The sequence below is a fragment of the Opisthocomus hoazin genome, chromosome 1 (genome assembly GCF_030867145.1).
Source record: "Opisthocomus hoazin isolate bOpiHoa1 chromosome 1, bOpiHoa1.hap1, whole genome shotgun sequence".
Lineage (NCBI taxonomy): Eukaryota > Metazoa > Chordata > Aves > Opisthocomiformes > Opisthocomidae > Opisthocomus > Opisthocomus hoazin.
In genome coordinates, this window is record NC_134414.1 from 5,876,807 (window position 1) to 5,899,370 (window position 22,564).

Consider the following 22,564-nt stretch of genomic DNA (forward strand, 5'->3'; position numbering starts at 1 on the left):
AGGTGCGTATAAGCACAATAAAAGGAATCTCTTCAATTAAATAGTCCCCATATTCAGTACTTAAGAAATGCTTAGTTTTCTAGGTCAGTTGCGTAAGAACAGACCTCTTCCAATGTTATAATTAATTCTCTGTTTTTCTGTGTCAAATCAGATTCAAGGTGTTGTAATTGTAACTCGCATGAGGGGTAATGTTTATTGTCTTTAGACAAACAGTTTTCAGACAGATAAGGAAGAATTTCTTGTTATCAAGAACACTGATTAAAGCAGAAGTTGTTTTAAACCTAAACCAGGCTTTTCACTGAATTATTGATTGTTTACAGCCTTGTGGATCAAAAATATTTCCCATTACTGACTCAGCAACTGCTTGCTAGTTGGTAAAGAGATAAAAAAAAAAAATCATCTGTTCTCTCATTGTCATTTGTTGATATATGTGCAAGGTTTGGGAGAAGGGTGTTTAAAACTTGCTTGAAATCCCTTCAGTTCCATCTAAAATGGGCTTCAGGCTTCCTGGCCATGTTTAACAAAGCCAAGCAGTTCATTCCTGTCTGTTTGCCTTCAGACGAGATAGTTCTACTTTAATTAGAACCAATGTTAAGGAAATGTTTTATCACCACTTCTTCAAACTAATTGAAATTTTTCATTGCCAGCACAAGTTAATATGAAACTCTTAAATGGTCTTAATACACATGTATCCCTAAAGCTAAATATGCATACATATATTACTGAAATGTTATGCTTTTAAATAAATGCAAAGAACAAATAAATTTCTTGTTGTTCTTTTTCTCCTTTCAGGTGATAATAGTAACCACCTCTCCAAGCTCAACTTTTGTACCCAACATCCTCTCAAAGTCCCACAACTATGCAGCAGTTACGAAACTTGTCCCAACATCAGTCATTGCCTCAACTACTCAAAAGCAACCCATGGTTATAACTGCTTCTCAGTCCTCTTTGGTCAGTAGTAGCAGCAGCAGCAGTAGCTGTTCCACTCCCTCCTGTGCTGCAAATACTATTGCTGTGACTGCTGTAGTGTCATCAACACCGTCAGTCGTTATGTCAACAGTAGCACAAGGTATGGCAATAACATTATATTTATAAAAGCTCTTTCACTGATGAAGTGGACTTTGTTCTGAGGATAGCACAGGGGAGATGCACTTTGCGTTACGATGAATAAAGCACAGGAGATGTTGAAGAAGTCTGCTGATGAAACTGATCCAAGAGCACAGAAGTTCTTGTTGAACTCTCTCACTCTTCAACAGTTAATGTGCAGATCCTCTTTTTGAAGGGAAAGTGGTGAGACAGTGTGACATAGCTTTTTATTTTGAGAAGATTGTACTTGCAGCATTAAAACTTTGTAGCCCCAAAATGATTGGCCTGAAGACCTCTGATGCGTGGGAAATGGCTGTTTCCAGGAGTTGAAGATGGTTGTTTCTCTTAAAGCCTGATTTACAAAAACATGCAAAGTTAACATCAAATGAATGAAACTTATGCTTGACGTGCCCAGTCTCTAGAATATCTCTTGTGGTGACTAATCTTGATGACAATTCTGAAGGGTAGAGAGGTGTTTCCACCTTTTTATATGTGCGTGATATCAGCATCTCAGTTTTCAAGTCCTTAGAAATTAAGACTTGAGTGGGCCTGGATTAAAATTCTTAGGTTTCTGATTTCTAATTCCAACTATGTATGCTGGCTCAACTGATTCAATTCCACAGCCACTACTTAACCATTTGGAAGGGAAGCTGTGGGTGAATGAAAGGGCCTCGGTGACCAGCACTTGAAAAATACTCTGACAAGTATGGCATGGCAGTTTTTCCTCGTCCATGTTTTCCCTTCTTATTCAGTTCTACAAGAAGTTGGGCAACAAACTCAAGGCTGAGGAGGTGCTTTGTCTTCCATACTGCTTCTTTTAATCAGATCCTCAAGATGCTGATCTACAGAGCAGAAAAAGTTGCGGCAGTATTTCATATTGTCTGAACTGTGGACTTTTCATTGGCTTTGATGATGGAAGAAGCTGTAATTCTAAAATATCTTAGGTGGAATATCTCTTAATGTTTTGGTTTGTTTTTTTCCAAGATTATCAGTGTCACTGCAGAAGATGCTGGTGAAACATTTTTGTGACATAAACTGATAATTACTCCAGCTGTGAAGAAAGTTAAATTCGTGAATGAGAACAGCTGACCAAGGAAATGATGAAACTGTCTTGGATGATGCAGTGAGAAGAGGGTTCCTTGTTTAGGTTGCCAGCATTGTAGCTTATTATGATTTATCATTATCACTGCCATCTGTAAATGTAGAGAAATGAGAGGAGATTTTCTTTCTATTTTCCATTACAGCTGGTTAAAAAACTGCCTTCATAAGACATGGGCTGTATGTTTGTCTTTTTTTGGTGCTTGCTTATGGATGTGCAGTTTATAATTCTACATGAAGTGAAATTTTGCTGGAAATGTGACAACTATGTAAGGGAATGACAGGAATAAGTATTAAGATTTATTTGGGAACTTTGTCTTTCCATCTTACTGCAAACTTGTTCTAATCACCTTATTACTTATAAGATCACCTAACTTAATGGCACAAAAAATGAGTGTTCCACAGTTTTCTAATTACATACCATTACTTGATTCAGTATTTTAAAACAACATTGTGCTCACTAACAGGTACTCCCTACTGATGTTGATGGGTTTGGTATTTGTTATCCTCATATTCTAGCTTTTTGTAGTGGTTCACTATTTTGCTTTCTTGAAGCTTAAATATCAGGCTCTGAAAATATTTGTGAATTATTTGTACTATGAAAGGTGCAGGAAGTAGACTGGGATTGTGGTCTTTTCATTAGCTGCTGTTCTACTGCCACATAGAGAGCTGATATAAAGCTCCCTTGTCTCTGAACAGAGTGCTTCCGCTATGCAGGAGCTTTTTTATTCAATGTATGTCTGTGCATCTTTCAGTAGTAAAGACAGTTTAAATGTAAAAGTATTTAAGAAATTGTAATATCTTTCTTTCATGTTGCACTGCTCAGTCTTAAACCATTTACTCTTTCTCAGGTGTGTCTACGTCGGCAATTAAAGTTGCCTCTACCAGACTACCTTCCCCAAAAGGTCTGGTTGGGAATCCAACTCAGATCTTAGCACAGTTTCCTAAACAGCATCAGCAGTCCCCCAAACAGCAGCTGCACCAAATACAACAGGCCCAACAGCAGCAGCAGCAGCAACAGCAGCAGCAGCAGCAACAACAGCAGCAACAACAACAACAGCAGCAGCAGCAGCAGCTGGTGCAGTCTTCTGTAGCTCAACAGCAGCCGCAGCAGTCTCAGTTGCCAGCTGGTATCAAGCCCACCATTCAGATCAAACAGGAATCAGGTAGTTGGAGTTAATCTTGGTCATATTCTAACTGCAACTCGAGAAAGTGGGGCAGAATTCTGTCCCAAAACGCACATGGGGATCTATCATTAAGGCATAGTTACTAGAGTACAGGATTTGGCATTAAACCTGGATGTAAGTAGATAGTGAAGGATGTCTTAATTTTTCAGCTAACAGTAACTGAAGAATTTGGTTCTGTCACTCTTCTTGTTTGCTTTGGGTATACAGACCATGCTTGAGGAATGAATGTTTTATCTTTAGAGACTGAAAGGTATGTAAATATCTTCAAAAGTAACGTGATTGGCAACCTGGAAGACACCAGTTTTCTGAAGATGCAAGAGCTGTTCAACTGTATCAACTGGAAGCAGTTAATCCATGTTATAATTCTTTTCTTGGGTCCAGAAATCAAAACCTACTTTTGAGGTACTTGTCAAAACAAATACGATTAGATCTGAGACTGGAAGCTGGACTGGAGTCTTTTTGTAGCATTGATTCATTCAGTTGACTTTGGGCAAGTCATGTAATCTTTTTGTGTTGGCTTTACTCTGCTGTAGGATACAGTTCTTATTTCCATAAATTAGTAAGAATTAGTAAGAAGTAATGTTTGCAAAATTATGATTCTAAAGGAAGTAGTGCTATAAAAGTGCAAAGTATTTTGATGTCCTTATTTTATATTAAGCATATTAGTAAAATTATTTTATATTCATACTATTTAGATCAAATAATTAAAATAGACTATAGAATGAAAAATCAAACAGCCCTACTTCTGTCCTTTGTTGAACTTCCTTTTGGATTATAGGACCATTGCCTGAGAAAAAATACCCCCTAACGAAGACAGATAAGAGGTCTCCAACTTCCAGTCACTGAACAATATTTGATAAGAGCTTCACTCCTTGCCTGCTACCGTGGGTTTAGGCTCAATGTGATTTTTAGTTAAAGTTTCTTTGGAAATACCATCTAATACTTAGTCCTTCTGGAAGATGTGAATCAGTTTTCACAGAGACTTTGCTTTTTATCCAGTTTTGTGTCTGGATGATGCAAAGGCTTCAGTTTCTCTTTCCTAGCCTCATTATTTATGTTCAGAGCTTACTCGCTTGGTACTGCTTTTATAGTCAACGCAGAGAGAAGAAAACATCTCCTGAGGATGTTTCTCGTCCCAGGTGGACAAAACTGTTCACCTAGAAATATTTGTCTACAAATAGAAGTGCCTACATTTAGATGGGATGAATTCAGGGTGGGTGTTTTCATGGCATTTGACCAACACAATGCATTTACCTCATCATGGAACAGAATGTAAGATGCAAGTGTCCTGGATATACTTTTGGACAGATGACACGAACCTCCTGGTTTGCAGCTGAGAAGTGAATCTCACAGAGGTCCCGTTCCACTACACAAATGGAGAGAGAGGGAGCGGAATCCTTGCTGTACTAAGGTGTCCTCATCCTTTGTTCTTGCTGATTCTACTCAGAGCTTGTTTCAGCCCTGTTGCTTTGTGGCTTCAAGATAACAATAAATCAAGAGGAGAGCGAGCAGTTTACTTAACACAACCTTCCCTAGCCAGTGCTGTCACAGTTGCTTCCTTACATCCACTGGTACTTTTTGTGCAGAAAGCTTTTTTTAATTTATTCAGAGGGATGAAATTCCACTAGGCTAATTAAGACACATTAGAATTTGCGGACTAAAATGATGAAGAACTACTTCACTTTTAGATGGCTCACTGTATATGAACAAATTTGATGTTGCTTGTAACCTGTTGGTTCCTGGGAAGTGGTCAATTTTTTGAGTCATGGACCAGAAACAATTAATCACTGCAACAAATCCATAATGGAATGGAATCCCATGCCTCAGTGGGAGTAGCTAGGAATTGAAACAGGCACGTGAAAGGCAAAGATGACGACTGTCTTTTTATTTGCAAAGCAAAAAAAAAAAAAAAAACCCAACCCAAACAAAAAAAGAAATTAATTCTTTTTCAGGATCAAGAATACATGGGCTCAGAACAGAAGCCTTGCAAGGCTACTTGCCCGCTAGGGCTTGGTCTGAGAAAGCATTTCAGAAAGTAACTTTTCGTGCCTGTATTTTAACAGTGACCTTTCTCCTTTCCTAGGTGTTAAAATAATCACTCAACAGGTGCAGCCCAGTAAAATCCTTCCCAAACCAGTTACAGCGACCTTGCCCAGCAGTAGCAATTCACCTATTATGGTGGTTAGCAGTAATGGGACTATCATGACAACTAAACTGGTCACTACTCCCACTGGTAAGTTATGGCTCTGAGAAGGGAAGGGAGGGTAACCCAGACATACAGGCAATCAACCATGGTTTATTAGGGTATAAAAAAGCACTTCTCTCTTGTGAACAGTGAGTACAACAGCACATTCACAACCCTGTTGATATTTATTCTAGATTAGGATTTTTGCACTGAGTGTTCTTTTACCCCCCTTATGATCTTTTTTAATTGCTACACAAAAATGTGATCATTCCTTCCAGACTGGGTTTATTTTAAAGGAAGTTTTCTTGCAACTCATACTGATACTTTGCACTTTTGTAGCATCTTAAATTAATGTAAATTGTCTAATACAACTTTTTAGGTACCTCATGCAGATAGGTCAGCATCGGTCAGCATCATTCCTGTTTTACATAGATGGATTTTGAAAAACAGGTGACTTGCTCATAGTCCTGCAGTGAATTTATAAAAAGGCCAGTAAATTGAGTTTTAAACTCCCAGGGTTTTTTTCTGGGGATCTAACTGTATTTGTTTATTTCTGATCCTTAATAAGAAATGCAGAATGTAATGTTCAGATTGTAAGCATGTATGAGGAAAACTTGAAAGGCAGCTTTATCCTACTTTTCAGAAAACTCTAACGTATTTCCTGGATTTTGAGCATGGCTTGGGAGTATTAGCATAAACTAATGTTTAATATTTTTTTCTTTAGCTTTTGAAGTACTTGAGAAAAACATTAAGTACATAAAAATCTAGCAGTTTTGCAGTTCCTTTAATTGGTAAAACTTGTAGTGTGCTCTCTTGGATTTGAACACATGGCTTTCTTGTAACAAACTGCTCTGTGATCTTTAGCAATTAAGGTCTGTAGTGCGCTATCTGCAGCGGTACAAGGAGAATGGAATTGCAATGTTGGTGTAACCGTTAACTTGTATTATTATTTTCAGCAGGTTTCTTTTGTGGGCTCAGTTCTGCTTCCATTCTGAGAAGGAATAGGTCTGAAAAAGCACCATTTATACCACGTCAGGAGGTTTCTTTTGTACCGCCAAATGCTAAATCCATAAAGTTGTGTTATAATCGTCAGTCATATTTTTTTCTTGATGTGATATTTAGACCAGTCATTGGTGGTGTTCTTTATAAACAATTTGTCAGGTAGGAGAAGTGAGAGTGTAGATGTCTTTCAAGAGAGAAAGAGATCAGTTCTGGTAGTGTCATCAGATGCCTAACCCTTAGGCATCGAAGGGAGCAAGTGGCAAGCATACAGACATACTTCAGAAGACTCTTACGTCGATTTAAAGTTGGTATATACTTGAATATTGCTGTATGGGCTTAAAAAGTATGAGCAGAATTGTTAAAGGTGGTAATAAATTGCAGTGTGAGGGTCACTGAACAAAATCTTATGCTTTTTTTCTAAGATTGATTTTTCCACAGATACTAGTAGAGGGTCATGTTCTAACAATGAACTTTCTTGTTCTCTCTTTACAACAGGAACTCAAGCAACATATACGCGGCCAACGGTTAGCCCCTCTATAGGGGCTCGGATGGCTGGGACTCCGGGGGCTGCTACTTACGTGAAAACTACAAGTGGTAGCATCATTACCGTAGTACCAAAATCACTGGCTACGCTGGGAGGGAAGATTATCAGCAGTAATATTGTTTCTGGTAGGCATACAAGTACTTGGATATTAAGTCTTATTTCAAAAGTAACTTTAGACTTGCTGTGATTGTTCAGGGCTTTTCTGTGGGTTATGTGCTCAAATAATTATTAGGACCTTTATTGAAGAAGTTCATTCAGAAGAAAAAATAGCTGAGGATGAAGAAGAAAATCATGGGTAGAAGTTACGGAGGTAAAGCGTTCGTAGGATTGCAGTAGTTCTTGTGTTTAAGAAGGAAACATCTAATGTGAGGGAAGTCTGGGAAGAAAAGAGCAATGTCGGGGAGGACAGCTTCTGTATTGTCCTCTGTCAGAGGGCAGAAAGATCAGAAAACTGTATTAGCCCCAGTTTAAAGCATTTTGTAATCTGGATGCTGCCCTTTTCTGTTCCACCCACACATCCAAAGAACCATAACTGTGTGTGTTAAATTCATCAGTGCAGTCTCCACCTCATCCTGTTCTTTTATCAGTGTCAGCCTGTCTCTCCCTTACCCCATGTTCTAACTTCAGTTTTTCTTCCCAGCCTCATGCAAACCCTCCTGCTTATCTTCGTCAGTCTGGTGGTCAGCCTTGATGCTCTCTGCCCATACAGCCTCTAAACATACGGTCGCTTTAGGACCAGGACCAAGCACACTCACACCAGTTGCAATTTCTTAGTATCTGTTTTGACCTTGAACAGTGCTAATGTAGAGAAGGTCTGCTGAGTTTCCTAGCTAGGTGCACATCTACAGCAAGATCTGCTGGGTCTGTTCATCCCGTCTAGTAGTACTGGGTCCAGAGGAGGCCACAGCAATGATCTGAGGGCTGGAACCCCTCTGCTATGGGGACAGGCTGAGAGAGTTGGGTCTGTTGAGCCTGGAGAAGAGAAGTCTGCGGGAGACCTTATTGTGGCCTTCCAGTACTTAAAGCAGACTTGTAAGAAAGCTGGGGACGGGCTTTTTAGCAGGGCCAGTAGCAGTAGGACAAGGGGTGATGGTTTTAAACTAAAAGAGGAGAGGGTTAGACTGGGTATAAGGAAGAGATTTTTTGCAATGAGAGTGGTGAAAGCCTGGCAACCAGGTTGCCCAGAGAGGTGGGAGGTGCCCCATCCCTGGAAACATTCCAGGTCGGGTTTGATGGGGCTCTGAGCAACCTGATCCAGTTGAAGATGTCCCTGCTCACTGCAGGGGGGTTGGGCTAGGTGGCCTCTAAAGGTCCCTTCCAACCCAAAGCATTCTGTGATCTTGAAATTACTCAGCGGTCCTGTTCTTGGTGCTTAGCAAAGGCCAGACATGGCACCAGCCAGCTCCTGTCACTGGAAGGAGCTGCACAAGCTGCCTTGGGGTATAGTCTGGTAGAGAATCATAGAATCATAGGTTGGAAAAGACTGCTAAGATCAAGTCCAACCATCCACCCAACACCACCATTCCTATTAAACTGTATCCTGAAGTGCCACATCTACACGTTTTTTGAACACCTCCAGGGATGGGAACTCCACCACCTCCCTGGGCAGCCTGGTCCAATGCCTGACCACTCTTTCAGTAAAGAAATTTTTCCTAATACCTAATTTAAACCTCCCGTGAGATTTAGAGGTACCTCAGTTTTTCGATCTTGATTTCTCTTAGGGCTGATACAGTAGCTTCTTTGGGAACAAGTAACTTTCTTAGCCTGTTGTGGATATGATGAGTTGTTAAGAAGATTTCTAAATCACCTAGCCAGTCTATACACAGGTGCAAGTATTATTCTCCTGAGCACCAGCTAGTCAGGGGAAACCTTTGGCTGGTCCTGAGAAGGATAATAATGATTGTCCTGAAACAATGCAAGTTTGGAAAGGATGCCTGCTTTTCTTGTTGTTGTTTTATGGTGGTTTTTTGGGGGGTTGTTTTTTTGCTAAGGGAGCAGTCTTTAGATGCCTGTGAAGTCACTGGAATTAAGTAAATCATGATCTGGTCTCAGCATGTCTCCCTTTTCCCAGAGTTAGTAGAATTATTAATCTGAAATATGTAGTGAAGTATCTACAGGCAGGATGGATGGGTAGAAGGTAGTGAGGGAAATACTTGGGTTTGCAGCTCTGCTGTGACTGAGTGGTGCTTTCTTCAATGAAAAAGTGGAAGGTGGTGATAAAAAGCTTAGTAGATACTGAAATCACAGTCTGATAATACTAACTTGTACATCAGTGTACAAACTCTTATAGACTGTGGGGGGCTGATCAGAATTGCCTGTCACTGCAGGTAAATAAAAACCTGATACAGGGCATGGAACTAAGTAAATACTGGAAGAGGAACAGAAATAGCCAACATAGATCTTCAGGAGAAGGAAAAAAAAAAACCAAAAGAAAAGCCCCACACTTCTAAACTCAGCTTCTAAGAACTGATTGTGAAACAGTAGCGTATTTTATTTTTCTTTTTCAATCAACAGTTCAGTGCCAGAAAGAGCTGGTGTTTCTCTTGACTGGAGGTACATTCTTGTTACGTAGGTTCTTCAACAGAGGGTGTCTTTAGAAGAGTATTTGTCTGCGCAAATAGGACCTTGAGTTGAGCATTAGTGGTGTCCTTGTCCCTCCCCTAGTTCTAGCCTTTGAAAAGTTAGACATGTTAGCCTGAGAAAGCTGTATTAGTCTGCTCCGTAATTTGTGAGAAGGGGCTGACTGTCCTGATGTAGAATAAATTACTCTGTCCTGGGCATGACTGTTTTTACTGTAGGTGAAAGATTTGTAGAGTGGCTGTGTAATCTTTGTTTGAGTTGAGTGACACAAATTCCCATTCTGTCATCTTTTTTTATTGTGCTGTTAGATTGAAACACAATGATTCTTATGTAGCTTACCAGCTTCTACAGTGGAAGGAAATGTACATGTGGTACATTGCAAATTATTTCTCTTCCCCACAAAAATTTAGGAACTACAACGAAAATCACTACAATTCCAATGACATCCAAACCCAATGTGATTGTTGTGCAAAAGACTACTGGAAAAGGAACTACAATTCAAGGGCTTCCAGGCAAAAATGTTGTCACAACGCTGTTGAACGCTGGGGTAAGTAAGAGTTTCAAGTCTCAAATCGATTGCCAAGTGGCAGGCTGTGTGGTGGCTGCTGCATTCATTCTGCTGAAGTCTCTATTAAAAGCAAACTGTGCATGAGCTCCTTAACAGGTACGGCATGCCTTAACGTCAGGGATGTTTGAAAAGCAAGTGTGTCTTGCAGGACGTGAAAGATGCTTACAACAAGCTGGGAATGTTGAGAAAAGTTGAAGGAAAATAAAAACTTTTGAGCTTACCTTTTTTCTGTGGTTAATGATGTTGTCATCCTGAAGAGATTAAGTAGAAGAAAATCACTAGAATCTTACCCTGTTTGTACTCTAGTGAGAGCCACAGTCCTGTTATCAACTTGCATCTCCAACCATTTATCTTTGGATATAAAGGGCAGAAATAAACTTTCCCTTCACAGTAAGGGTACCAGTTTTTCAGTTTATGGCGTCTGTAACACTGTAACATCCTGTACCTGAGTATTGTATAGCGTTGAATTATTTTTTGCATAACCTGATGTGTACTAAGAACAAAATCAAATTCCAAGATACAACTGGGTTTATCTGTAAGTGCTAGTAAATAAAATCATAAATGTGCTTTATGTTCCTAGATAGAACTGTGAGATATAATGCATTGATCATGTAATCTTTAAAAGTCTGCTTGAGTGGCAGAGCAGAGTAGGGAGGAGTTTTTTAAACCTTTTAGGATTTTTGGTTTTTTTAAGATTTTGAACTTTCCTGGTTTAAAAAATTTAAAGCTGTATTTTCACACAAGTGGAAATCTTGTGATGTTACACAGTAGGAACCACCAGAATGGGATGATATGGTTCTTGGGATTTCCAGCTACTTGATGGGAGTTGGTAGGAATACTGGGAGAACTGGCAAAGAATGTTGTTCCTTAACTGGTTTATCACTGTGCAGAGTTTAAAAAAAAAAAAAAAAAAAAAAAATCCAAACATGCTTCATGTCTTTGCTCTGGAGCTATCAGGAGTCTAGTCATATGTCAGCACTATTGCAAAGTCGGATGTTTCCTGTGAAGCAGCTGTGAATCTGTGGTTTTTTCAGTTAAGTGAACTTTTAGTTTTAAAAAAAGTCCTTACGTAATTAATGTCTTGGGCATGAAGATAATACAAAGATCTGTATTTAAACAAATTTCTTTTTAGAATCTCAATTCAAGGTTTGTAGAGGACTTTACGAAGTTAGTGTTAATAGAAATAAGAAGTTTTAAAAAACATCTGCAAAAGATTTGAGGAAAGTTCCAACTTACGTGAATTCTTTGAAACAACTTCAGTAAACTTGTCAGTGTCTTTTAGTAATTCCTTTTGTTCATCCCTTCAGAGCTGCTCAAAAGGTAAAGTGATGGAAAAGGGGATTTTGGTAGCTTTTCAATTCAAAGCCATGGGGTTTTTTTGTTCTTGGTCTTTGAATGTTTTTTGTATCAGCTAAGTCTAGCTGCAGCAGCAGGTTGATTTCATGGTACACACACTCACCTATAACTGTGTATTTTTTTTTCTTTAGAGAAGTGGGTCTTTCTGAAGAATTTCACTAAGTTAACCTGTAAACTTTGACTTCTCTGCAGGGGGAGAAAACTATTCAGGCAGTGCCAGCAGGAGCAAAACCTGCTATCATCACTGCCACAAGACCCATCACAAAAATGATTGTTACACAGCCAAAAGGAATAGGGTCCACGGTCCAGCCAGCCACCAAAATCATCCCAACTAAAATTGTTTATGGTCAGCAGGGGAAAACGCAGGTACAGTGAGGACCCATTTCTGTTTTGAAATGTACCCCTAAATTTCAGCGGGAAGTAATTAATTTTTCACTGTGTTGCCGCATTTGTTGCAGGATTAATATATGTCTATGAGGAATGAGGTGGCCGTGATTCTGATTTCTTGAGCGCGGCATTTGCATTTGTTAGCAGTTTCTGGAGGCCTAGAGCAAGCCAAAAGGATTTACTGAGCCTTTTACATAACTGAAACTGTCTGGTCATGGCTCTAGATGCCCGTTGATGTCTTACAGCTAATGGCTAGATTGTGAGAAATAAAGATGCAGGGTCTGGACACAGGACATCCATCAAATCTGAGAGTTTTATTGGAGCTGTTTTCTGGTTAGTGTATGTTCAGGTTGTCCCTGCAACCTTGTGTGGTTGGTGGGGCTTTTTACAGAGAATCTGGCTTATTTCTGGATGCTTTTAGTTTCAGCTTTTTCTCTGGTTGCACTAAAGAATAACTAAACTTTTATCAGAGGTAATATTTTGCGTGTCTTGTTTATTAAAGACTGTATTTATTTTGGGCTGCCGAAGAGAGGTGCTTGTCCTTACCAGTGCAGTGCATGTTCCAGCTCACTTGTGTAGCTTTCTCTTGTCACACCATCATTGTATCCAGCCCTGAAAAAAGACAGTTTAATGGTTTGTGTCAAGTACTCCAAATTACTGAGTAAGAAGTACATCCTTGTACATTGCCGTTTACTTGGGCTTTGTGGCTTAATAATCAGAGCTGCTGAATTCACAGGTAGACTTTTTCAGTAAATTATGAATATTATGTAGGTCTTGTACATTGATGTGTTAGAGTGGCACCCTGTACTCTGATTGCTCAGATCTGTTTTCTTGAGTGCTCTTACTAGACATAAAATTTGTCTTTCTAATTAGGTTCTCATAAAACCAAAGCCAGTGACATTTCAAGCAACAGTTGTGAGTGAACAAACGAGGCAGCTGGTGACTGAAACACTGCAGCAGGCATCAAGGGTAGCGGAGACAGGAAACTCATCTCTCCCAGAAGTGAAAGAAGAACCACAAACCTACACTGATAGCAGCTCTTCTTCTACAGAGTCCTCCCAGAGCTCCCAAGGTGGGTATCCATGTTGTGTGAAATACGAATGGACTGTCTCCCCAGCTTGCTGGCTAGTTGCCTACAGCTCACTGTGTCTCCTTTTAGCACAGGTTTTCACCCAGTCTGTTAGCAGTGAGTGTCACTGTTCACTTATGCCTTGTTTACCTGCTTTGAGTTATTTACTATATGTCTCCATTTCCTATGTGAAAACTGGAGATAATGGTTTCTTACTGGCCTCTGGCTTGCTGTTACAGTGCTTGTGGCCTGCAGCCTGTTCCCTCTTTCTGGGGAGTCTGCCATAGGTAGACAGTGTAGCAGGGTGGTTTTTTAGTTTCTTTTTCTTTTTTTTGTGGCAGCTCATGCTCTGCCACCCACTTTCCTGAGTGTGCTGAAACATCTCTGATGTCTCGCATGACTGAAAGCTGTCGTGTGAACGCATAAATTTTGGTCCTTTTATTGGCACATATGTGTGCATCAGGACATAGATCAGACATGCAGCCCTGATGGGGATGCCACCATGGCTTCAGGCCATGATACAGAAGCAGCTGCTCTTACGTGGTAGAGAAGGATAAAGAACATGGCATAAATAACACCCACCCTTTGGTCAGGAGTGACCATAGGGTGTATCACTACATTAAATAAAATACATGAAATAAAAGTAAATGCCTCTCAGGGAAACACGTGTACTTATTTACTTGACTTGCAGTCATATTTTCTATGTAATTTTGTAATTGTTGGTCTGTACTGCCATTTTAAGTAAATTAAAAAAAGTTTTGAAGCTTCAGCAAACATCAAAATTTAGGAGCTGTAAATGCAGAATGCTGAATGCATGTTGATTGCCTGAACTGCTAAAACCTTCTGAAAAAGAGTTCAGTCCAAGGTAAATTCAACATACAAAGAAACCTGCTGAACTTTGATTGTTCAAACCAAAGCGTTTACAAGCAACTGAGATACAGGATGTTTTTTTGCTGGAAACTGTTAGTAACATCAGCTGTGTTTTACTTCAAGAGTCAATTGTAATAAAAACTAAAGTGTTGCAGAATGACATTATGCATCCTTGGCAGTGTTCAAAATGCTAATAGGTAGTGAGTAACCTGGTCTAATTTTGAACTGTAGCCCTACTTTAAAGCAAGAAATTGGACAAGAAACCTTCACACCAAAATGGCTCTGTGATGATTTGATGTGCCTTTGTTCTTTTGCAAGCAGATTCTCAGCCTGTAGTCCATGTGATCGCTTCAAGAAGTCAAGATTGGTCAGAACATGAAATTGCTGTGGACACGAGTCCTACAATAATTTATCAGGATGTATCCAGTGAATCTCAGTCAGCAACTTCCACAATAAAAGCTTTGCTGGAACTTCAGCAAACAACAGGTGTGGAAACACGTGCAGTTGTTTAGGATAACTTCAAAGCTTGTTACTTAAGCAGTAAATTGTAGGAAGTTTTGTAATTGAAGAGAAGCTATCTTGAATGAGCTTGATTCCTTGTCTGCTTATCCCATAACAGTTTGTTTGAATCTGTCGTATAATGTTCACTATCTATTTAATTAATTTTTTGGATTTATACTAGAGACTTCTTTTATTATGGAGGTTTATACATCAGAGGTTTGTTTTATGCTTTGTTTTTCTTCTAAAGCAGTGAAGGAAAAGTTAGAATCAAAGCCAAGGCAGCCTACAATTGACTTGAGCCAAATGGCTGTCCCAATCCAGATGACCCAAGAAAAGAGGCATTCTCCGGAAAGTCCTTCAATTGCTGTAGTAGAGTCGGAATTAGTTGCTGAATATATCACAACTGGTAAGTGACTAAGGTGGTGTGATGGTGGGTTTGCAGTTGAAGTCTGGGGACTTAATTTTGGAGTTTTCTTACAACGGGTTTCATTTTTGTGTTTTCAGTATAATTTACTGTGGAGGAAATGAGTCTTTTCTTCCACTCTGGAGACCCTGTGCAGGGGACAGAGATTGCATCTGCTTTTCTGAGGCATAGTGGAGAATGTTTCTAACTGAAACAAAAGGTTATTGCTTGAAGACATACCAGTTGAACGGATTTTCTGTTCCCTGATCTGACAGAGAGGACAGGCTGTCCCACTTGTCTTTAAGGAAAATCTCTAGTAAGGGAAAAGTAGAAAAAGAAGTTATAGGAACTGTATACTATTTTTTGTACCTATCGAGAGCAGTCAGACTTTGGGTTAGTTTAACCTGTATTTGCAAAAAGTTGCTTGCCTGCCAGGACTAAGTGGATTTTTAAGCCAGGTGTGAATTTACCAGGCTAATGTAGTACACAGTTTCATCATTTGCTAGGAGGCTTTGAACTGATAAATTTGCACTTTTTAAACAAATAAATTCTTCAAATTGAAATTATGCTTGGGATTTGACTCTTTAACTTTTTAAACTCTTGACTCCTCCTGTCTGGTTGGCCATTTTGTGTAAGTTCTGCACTCCCTTGTCTCTCTGATGCTCCCTGCTACCCCAGAACACTAGGTGTGAGCAACTTCCTGTATGTACATGAGGGGATCAAATTAACTATTTTCCATTTTAATTTCTTAAGTCCATATTATTGGTCTCCCTGCTTTATTTGGAAAATGAAAGCAAAAGTGTGGTGAAAAATCCACATTGTAGAAGAAGCATAAAATGTGATTATATTAAACCGTATAGCTACATATCTGTAACTCCAGTGTTTTTAGTGTTAAATGTCTAATCTGATGTTTTCATTTTTCATTTTCCTGTTCTGTACCTCCTCCCCTTGCTCCCATCCCTTGTATGGTCTAAATTTAAGTTGTGTGAAGTTGGAACTGGGAGGGATGTTCATGTTATTATTTTAGATGACACTTACTGTATCTGGCTTCAATGTTGAATGTTTGGGTCATGCTCCCTTGGATCTCTTTTAAAACAAACTGGAAAGCACAATAAATAGTGTTAAAGTGATCTCTAACAGTCAAGTTATCTTCACTGACACGGATATTGTGCTTTAGCTTCTATTCAAGGTTCCAGTTTTTGCTGGATCTTGCTGTAAAAGTTGATGTAAAATAGGGCTCTTTGCCAGGAGGGTCAGGAATTACAGTCGGTACTTTTGTAGACTAAAGTCCTTTTCTGCAGCTTAAAAGCCATACGGAATACAAAAGTTCAAAACTTCCTGGAGCTGTGATTACTATTTGAAATACTGGGATTTTTATAAACATTTGATATACAGGAATCTACCAGACAAACACAGGCTGCTGTGAGCTGACCAGCAGCAGTTTCTGCTGTAACACAAAGCTGGTTATTTTGTTCTCAAATTTTTGCCCCTTCCCCCAGTTTCTGTGAACACTGCCAGGGAATGCAGGTAATTGAGTTTTTATTCTTAATTTGTGCTTCTTGGGATTCATCAGTAATCCACATAGCTCTATTTTCTGCTGAAAATTCAGTAGTAAGATAGTAAACAGTCTGTAATCTGTTGTGAGATCTCCTGCGCGTGCCTGGACCCAAGGATTAGGCACACTTTAATCTCTACGGGAGCTGGGTTTCAGCACGTGCTTCCTCGTGAGATGAAGGGAGCAGTTCACACATCTTAGTGTCATCGTTTTTTGTCTGTCTGCAGACTCAGGAAGACAACACTGTATTGGTTCACATTCGGAAGAATATCTACACAACCATATAGGTTAGAAACTTTATTTTTAAATGAAGTTTTCAATTGTGCAGGAACTGTTGGGGGATATCCACAATGAATCTGGCACCGCATGCAGGCCAGTGTTGATATAATCCAACTGCTTTCTTGGAATGGAAAAGTAGAAGTATCATATTAATTCAAAATAAGACCTTTCTCTTACCTTTCAGGAAGGTCACTGGAAACTTTTTAACTTGAAGTTATGTTACAGCTGAACTTAAACTTTGCGTGTTCTCCTTCAGTTACTAATTATTGTGTAACTAGAAAGCTAAGTAAAGCAAATATTTACGTATTAGTATGGATAGGTATAAAGTTATGTGGATTCATATCTTATCAGTGACTGCAATATAGAATGGTTTTTGTTTTGTTTTTTCTTTCCTCAGCGGAAAATTATTTCTCTGTCAATCCACTGTTTAATTACAGAGCCATCACCATAGCTCCATAACTCATGCTGGATCTGCTCTAAAAAGTGACCTAGACCTGTGGCAAGGTCTCCGTATTTTTGGTCTGTGACTTCTGATGGACCTCACTTGTTTTTGCAATACCCAAACGTTTCTCAGTTGCTAATCTTTCAAATTTAGCCAGTTCTCTGAAGAGTGTGTCTTGCAGTTTGTCAGTGGTAGAAATTTGGTGAGCAAGGCTTGCTGTTCTTAATTGCAGTCAGTTGTGCAGGTGGTTTTAACAATGTGAACACCACAGGATAACATGCTCTGCAGTGTTATGCTGCTGCTGTATAAAGAACCCCGCTGAAAATCAAGCTTAAATTCTGCTTGCAGAGTTGGTGTGTTGGGAGAGGGAGGCCAGAGGAGGCTCGGACAAAGCGTGATTACTTAGAAAACAGAGATAAAAGCAAAACCCCTGAGCTGTTACCTTAAAAAGCCTCTCAGAATAGATCTGCGCTTTAAGGTTGAAGCTAGCATACGGTAAAAGATGTTTTTCATACTCAGAACTTTATTTCACTTATATATGCTTTCAGTTGAAGCTTAAATGCGCAGCAGGTAGTTGAAGTGACTGCAGTTAGCTGTGGAGAAGTGCCACTGACCTCTTTGCTTTCAGTCAGCCATCGGTCCCAGCCCCACCAGCAGTCATCGCAGCCCCAGCGGACTCTGCTGCAGCACGTGGCTCAGTCGCAGACAGCAACGCAGACATCGGTTGTGGTGAAATCCATCCCCGCATCCTCCACGGGCGCGATTACCCATATCATGCAGCAGGTTGTACCCTTTCTTTTCCCAAAAGTCTATAAGCAGCGGTGGGTTATGTGAATTACGTAGGACCAGGGCTTGTTCTGAATGAGTATGTCATGTTGCTGCCACTGAAAATGCTAAGCATAAGGGCACATTAGTAATTGATTTACATATTGCCTGTTTTAATGGTGAGGGTGGTGGGATAAAAGGGAAGCAGTTATGGGGTTACTTGAGACTGTTAAGTAAGAGATATTAATGACCACCGTGGAAAAGATAGTGCTTCCTAGATGAGTTCTTGCTGTCTGTGTCATCTCTTCAACAGCAACAAGCTGCGTATTTTCTCTGTGTTTTATTGCAGTGGCCTAGGGTTTTCAGACTGGGCTGATGTTAGTGCAGGGGGAAGAGAGATGAGGCAGAATCTGGTCAGTACACAGAGCACAGTGTCCTTTTGATTTCAGGGCTTTGGTTTGTGAACAGGCAAACTTCTCTGAATCTGAAAACAAGATTGTATTTAGACCAGTACTGTGAGGATCCCAAACACTCCAAACAAAGTGTAGCTTGTGGTGAAATCTTACTGAAGCCACTCCGATGCCTTTGTTCAAGACCTGTTCAACTCTGCAGTGCTTGAACTTCTAGGAACTGCAGCTGCGGACCAGGACAGTGCTGTGTTAGGGTTATAAACCCACTTCAGAGACTCTATTTTCACAGGTGTTTGAGTAGGCTGCTTCATCTTGCTAAAGCCATTTATTAACACGTGTGTACCGTGGTGTAGAAAGCATTGTAACGTAGGTCTCCTGCTCCCGCAAATCCCTCAAAAAATGAAATAATGCTTGTGCAATGCCCAAGAAAAAATACAATAAAATTGTGAGGAAGGGAGGAGAAGAGAAGATCTCTGCTGAAATAGGGTAGACCGTAGGTATATGGTGAGCTGCAGAAGAAATCATGGAGAAAATGATTAGGCTTCTAAGAGGCAGAATAAGAAGTCCTTGTGCAGAGAGACCCTGGTTTTAATGAGGAGCCATTGGTTCAGCCACCTGCAAGTCCCTGCTTCTTTGTATCCAGCTGCTGGGCAACCTTAGGGGCTTTGAACCTTAGTCCGGCACACGCGAGGGCTACGTAATCTCCACTGATAATTAGTTATGGCCATAATGTCACGTAGAGATGTACCACATTTTAACATGATAAAAACAGGTATTGATTGCTTACGTAGTGTGGAATCTCCATGTAAGGAAGTGTATTGTTTCATTCATGAACTGGGAGTCCGTAATGGTAAAATAAGTTGCAAGTAGTCCAGTTTAAACATTAAAAATTATTTTTAGATTGTGTGTTCTTAGAATTTATATTTCTCTTTACTAACTTGCTCTAACTTCTTCTTGTTAAGGCCTTAAGCAGTCACACTGCATTTACCAAACACAGTGAACAACTTGGAACTGAGGAAGGAGAAGTGGAAGAGATGGACACCTTAGATCCTCAGACTGGCCTGTTTTACAGATCTGCCCTGACACAACCGCAGGCACAAAAACAGCAAAAACTGAGTCAGCCACAGCTGGAACAGACTCAACTGCAAGTGAAAACTCTGCAGTGTTTCCAGACTAAACAGAAGCAGACAATCCACCTGCAGGCTGATCAAATCCAGCACAAACTCCCACAAATGCCCCAGCTTTCTATAAGGCATCAAAAGCTAACCCCCCTGCAGCAAGAGCAAGCACAGACCAAACCAGATGCACAGCACCCCCCACACCACATGATGGCCAAAGAAAGGCAACTCCCTACCTTAGTGGCACAGCCACAGCAAACTGTAGTACAGGTGCTTGCAGTAAAAACCACGCAGCAGCTGCCCAAACTGCAACAGGCACCAACGGCACAAAAAATCTACGTGCAACCCCAGCCCCCCCCGAGTCAAATGCAGCTACCTGCCTCTTCAGAGAAACAGCCAGCAAGCCAGGTAACGGAATATTGATAGCATGCAAAATACACGTCGCTGTTCAAGGAAACAAAAAAAAAAAAAAACAAAAAAAAAAAAAATCAAAACGCCAACCCTGTCGCTGTAGCAGTGTTTTGTCCTGGCAAGAGAGAACTCCTCATTCTGCTGGTTTTAATTACCCTATCAGAAGGTTGACGCTAGGAAAGAGAAGCACATGTTATAGGGGAGAGAAAAAAAAAAATAATCCATAGAGCTTACAAACATGTTTTGTTGGACCGTTTTTATGAATTTCTGCCACCACTGGTGCATGGAGTTTGTCCCTAATTATTTTATTTTAATTTTTAGATATGACACGTTATTAATTTCCGTTCCCGTAGCACTTTTTATTTCTGTGGAAATAAAGATGAATACACTGCAGTCTCCTAAGGCTCTCCCATTGTACATCTTCCTTTGTAGTTGACATCTTCCTGAAGTTATATGGCTTTCATGTACAGGAGTAATTTGATTTTCCTTGGGAGGGGAAAATGTTAAGACTGAGGAAAGTGGAAAAAAAATATGTATTTTAACTAACTCCAGAAAAGTACAAGTTTTTTTTTGTGTGGTTTTTTTTTGGCCCTTTCAGGAATACATGTGAAAACAAGAGGGTTAACAAACATCACATGGGGATGTAAATCCCAAAGGCAAGCGAGGCTGCTGTGGTATTATATTGCTACAATCCTTATCTAGCAGCCTAAAAAGCTGCTTTTCCCCAGGCTTCAATTAACTGTTACCATATCATTGCTAATTCCTTTGTTAAAACACTGAGTTTCAACTGTCTTCCTAATAGCGAGTATGTTGTTTGTGCCATACTGTCCTTGGAAATACTGATTAGATTTTCAGTTAAAAAAATAAAAACAAACCTAGCTGTAACATGCACAACAAAAATTTGATTTTCAGGTGCAGCATCCAATTATAACGCAAGGATCCACTGTTACAAAGATAACTTTTGAGGGGCGTCAGCCTCCTCCTGTTTCAAAGGTGGCAGGTGGCAGTTCTGTGCCCAAACTGGCATTGCCAGTTACCAGCCTATTTCCCACGCAGGCACCCGCGAAGACAGCGGTAGCAGATATTTTGAGAGTGTCTGTGGTGGAAGCTCAGATTGCTACAAGCGTAGAACGTACGATAGTGGATCCCCCAAACCAGGCCATGTCCACTAGTAAACCCGCTAGTGAAGCAGAGTCGTCACCTTGTACCCAGGGGCCGAGGGTGACTGCAGTAGGGATGACGGCAACTTCCATCCCCCAGCAACAGACGCATGCAGAATCCGGTTCAAGTCCTCCTGCTGTCGGTCCTACTTTAACAGAGAGGAAACTCGATGCGCAAGGAATGCCTACAACAAACCAGTTTATACATATTCAGAATATATCACAAAAGAAAGCTGAAGAGAGTTCATCAGAAATTGTTATCCAGGTAAGAGAAGACCAGAGCAAATGAGGCAAAGGTTGAGCAGAGCAAACTCGTGTCGAATGTGATGATAGCAACTGAACAATGTTCGAGTGGTTTTGTTTTCCTCCCCCAGTTTTTGGTTCTTTTTCTACTCTCATACTTGTAATGAATTACTGCTTCGAAGAGTGTAATTCTTAAATTGAGCTCAGGTTTCTCTAGCACTGTATCATTCACTGTGTCCTCAGTGTCTTCCTTTTTCTGACAAGAAAACAAACGAAGCTCATCTAATTTTACAAAGTACTTTTATTTGAAATGCGTAAAAATGTGACCTTGAACAATTGCTGTGGAACTATGGGCTAGAATTTTTTTTATAGTATCTATTAATGTTAACCTCTGAGTATATAATTAGCGCAAAAAAAATGAAGTAGTGTGTTTCTGCTTGCTGGGAAAGTTCAGCAAAAAAGCTTGTTAATGTCACTTAAAACCAGCCTTGCCACTATTGAGATAAAATGGCTATTGATCTTTAGACTAAATGCTTTGAGTCATTGCCTATACTGATGATTGATATTTTCATTGATTCTGCTGTCTTAAATATGATGTTTTATGATGTAATACATGGTCAGAATGTCAACTGAGCAAGCATGTTAGTCGTCTGAGGACTCTCAGTGGTATAATACGAATCTTTCTGGACAAGATGGCGTTGTGTCTGTTCACACAAATGATAGCGTGGGTTGAAGTGGTTTTAATGTGTGTCATATTTGTGTTACAATGAAAATGCTTCTGATGTGGGAGAATAATTTGTGTACAGAGCTTTCAAGTTTTTCATGCTGCTTTGTAATATCTTCATTGCACCTAACTTCTCTTTTGTAGAAATCATCATTTTTGTACTCATTTTTAGTCCTCATTTCCCTAAATAGACAAAGGTAGATTTCTATTTTACTTTAAATCTGTATATTTTGAGAATCTGTATTGTTTATCATTGTGGCATGCTATGAGCTGTTTCAAAAGTAAAATACTCCCCAGAATTCCAGTTGTATAAAGTTGTAGATTTAGTTCTTAGGATCTGTGAAAGTACAAGCAGAAATAAATAACTTAGATCCGTGGTGTTTCGTCAGCCACTGTGATGCTGTAGCTCTGAGCAAGGCCAGAGCTGATTGTATCGTATACAAAAACCACAGCCAGTCCCTGTGTCTGAATGTCTTCTTTGAAAAAGAGAAGAAAAAGAGAAGTCTGAATAAAATTTTATTAGATATTAGGAAAAAATTCTTCACAGAGTTGTTAAGCACTGGACCAGGCTGCCCAGGGCAGTGGTGGAGTCCCCATCCCTGGAGGTGTTCAAAAACTGTG

At 39.9% G+C, this 22,564-nt stretch overlaps 1 protein-coding gene across 10 annotated transcripts in view; it reads left to right on the forward strand.

Moving 5' to 3' along the window:
* Positions 1-22,564, forward strand: part of EMSY (EMSY transcriptional repressor, BRCA2 interacting) — a 42,649-nt gene that overhangs the window by 17,884 nt on the left and 2,201 nt on the right. For 2 of the 10 annotated variants that reach the window (XM_075415659.1, XM_075415712.1), the window contains 13 exons: positions 793-1,069; positions 3,036-3,350; positions 5,455-5,604; positions 7,054-7,227; positions 10,093-10,229; positions 11,799-11,972; positions 12,867-13,065; positions 14,254-14,418; positions 14,681-14,839; positions 16,619-16,678; positions 17,741-17,895; positions 19,250-19,813; positions 20,729-21,241. In XM_075415659.1, coding sequence (XP_075271774.1) covers positions 793-1,069; positions 3,036-3,350; positions 5,455-5,604; positions 7,054-7,227; positions 10,093-10,229; positions 11,799-11,972; positions 12,867-13,065; positions 14,254-14,418; positions 14,681-14,839; positions 16,619-16,678; positions 17,741-17,895; positions 19,250-19,813; positions 20,729-21,241 — 3,042 coding nt within the window. The remainder of the gene's footprint in view (positions 1-792; positions 1,070-3,035; positions 3,351-5,454; positions 5,605-7,053; positions 7,228-10,092; positions 10,230-11,798; positions 11,973-12,866; positions 13,066-14,253; positions 14,419-14,680; positions 14,840-16,618; positions 16,679-17,740; positions 17,896-19,249; positions 19,814-20,728; positions 21,242-22,564) is intronic. The other 8 variants (XM_075415686.1, XM_075415745.1, XM_075415692.1 and 5 more) reach the window with 7 other exon arrangements.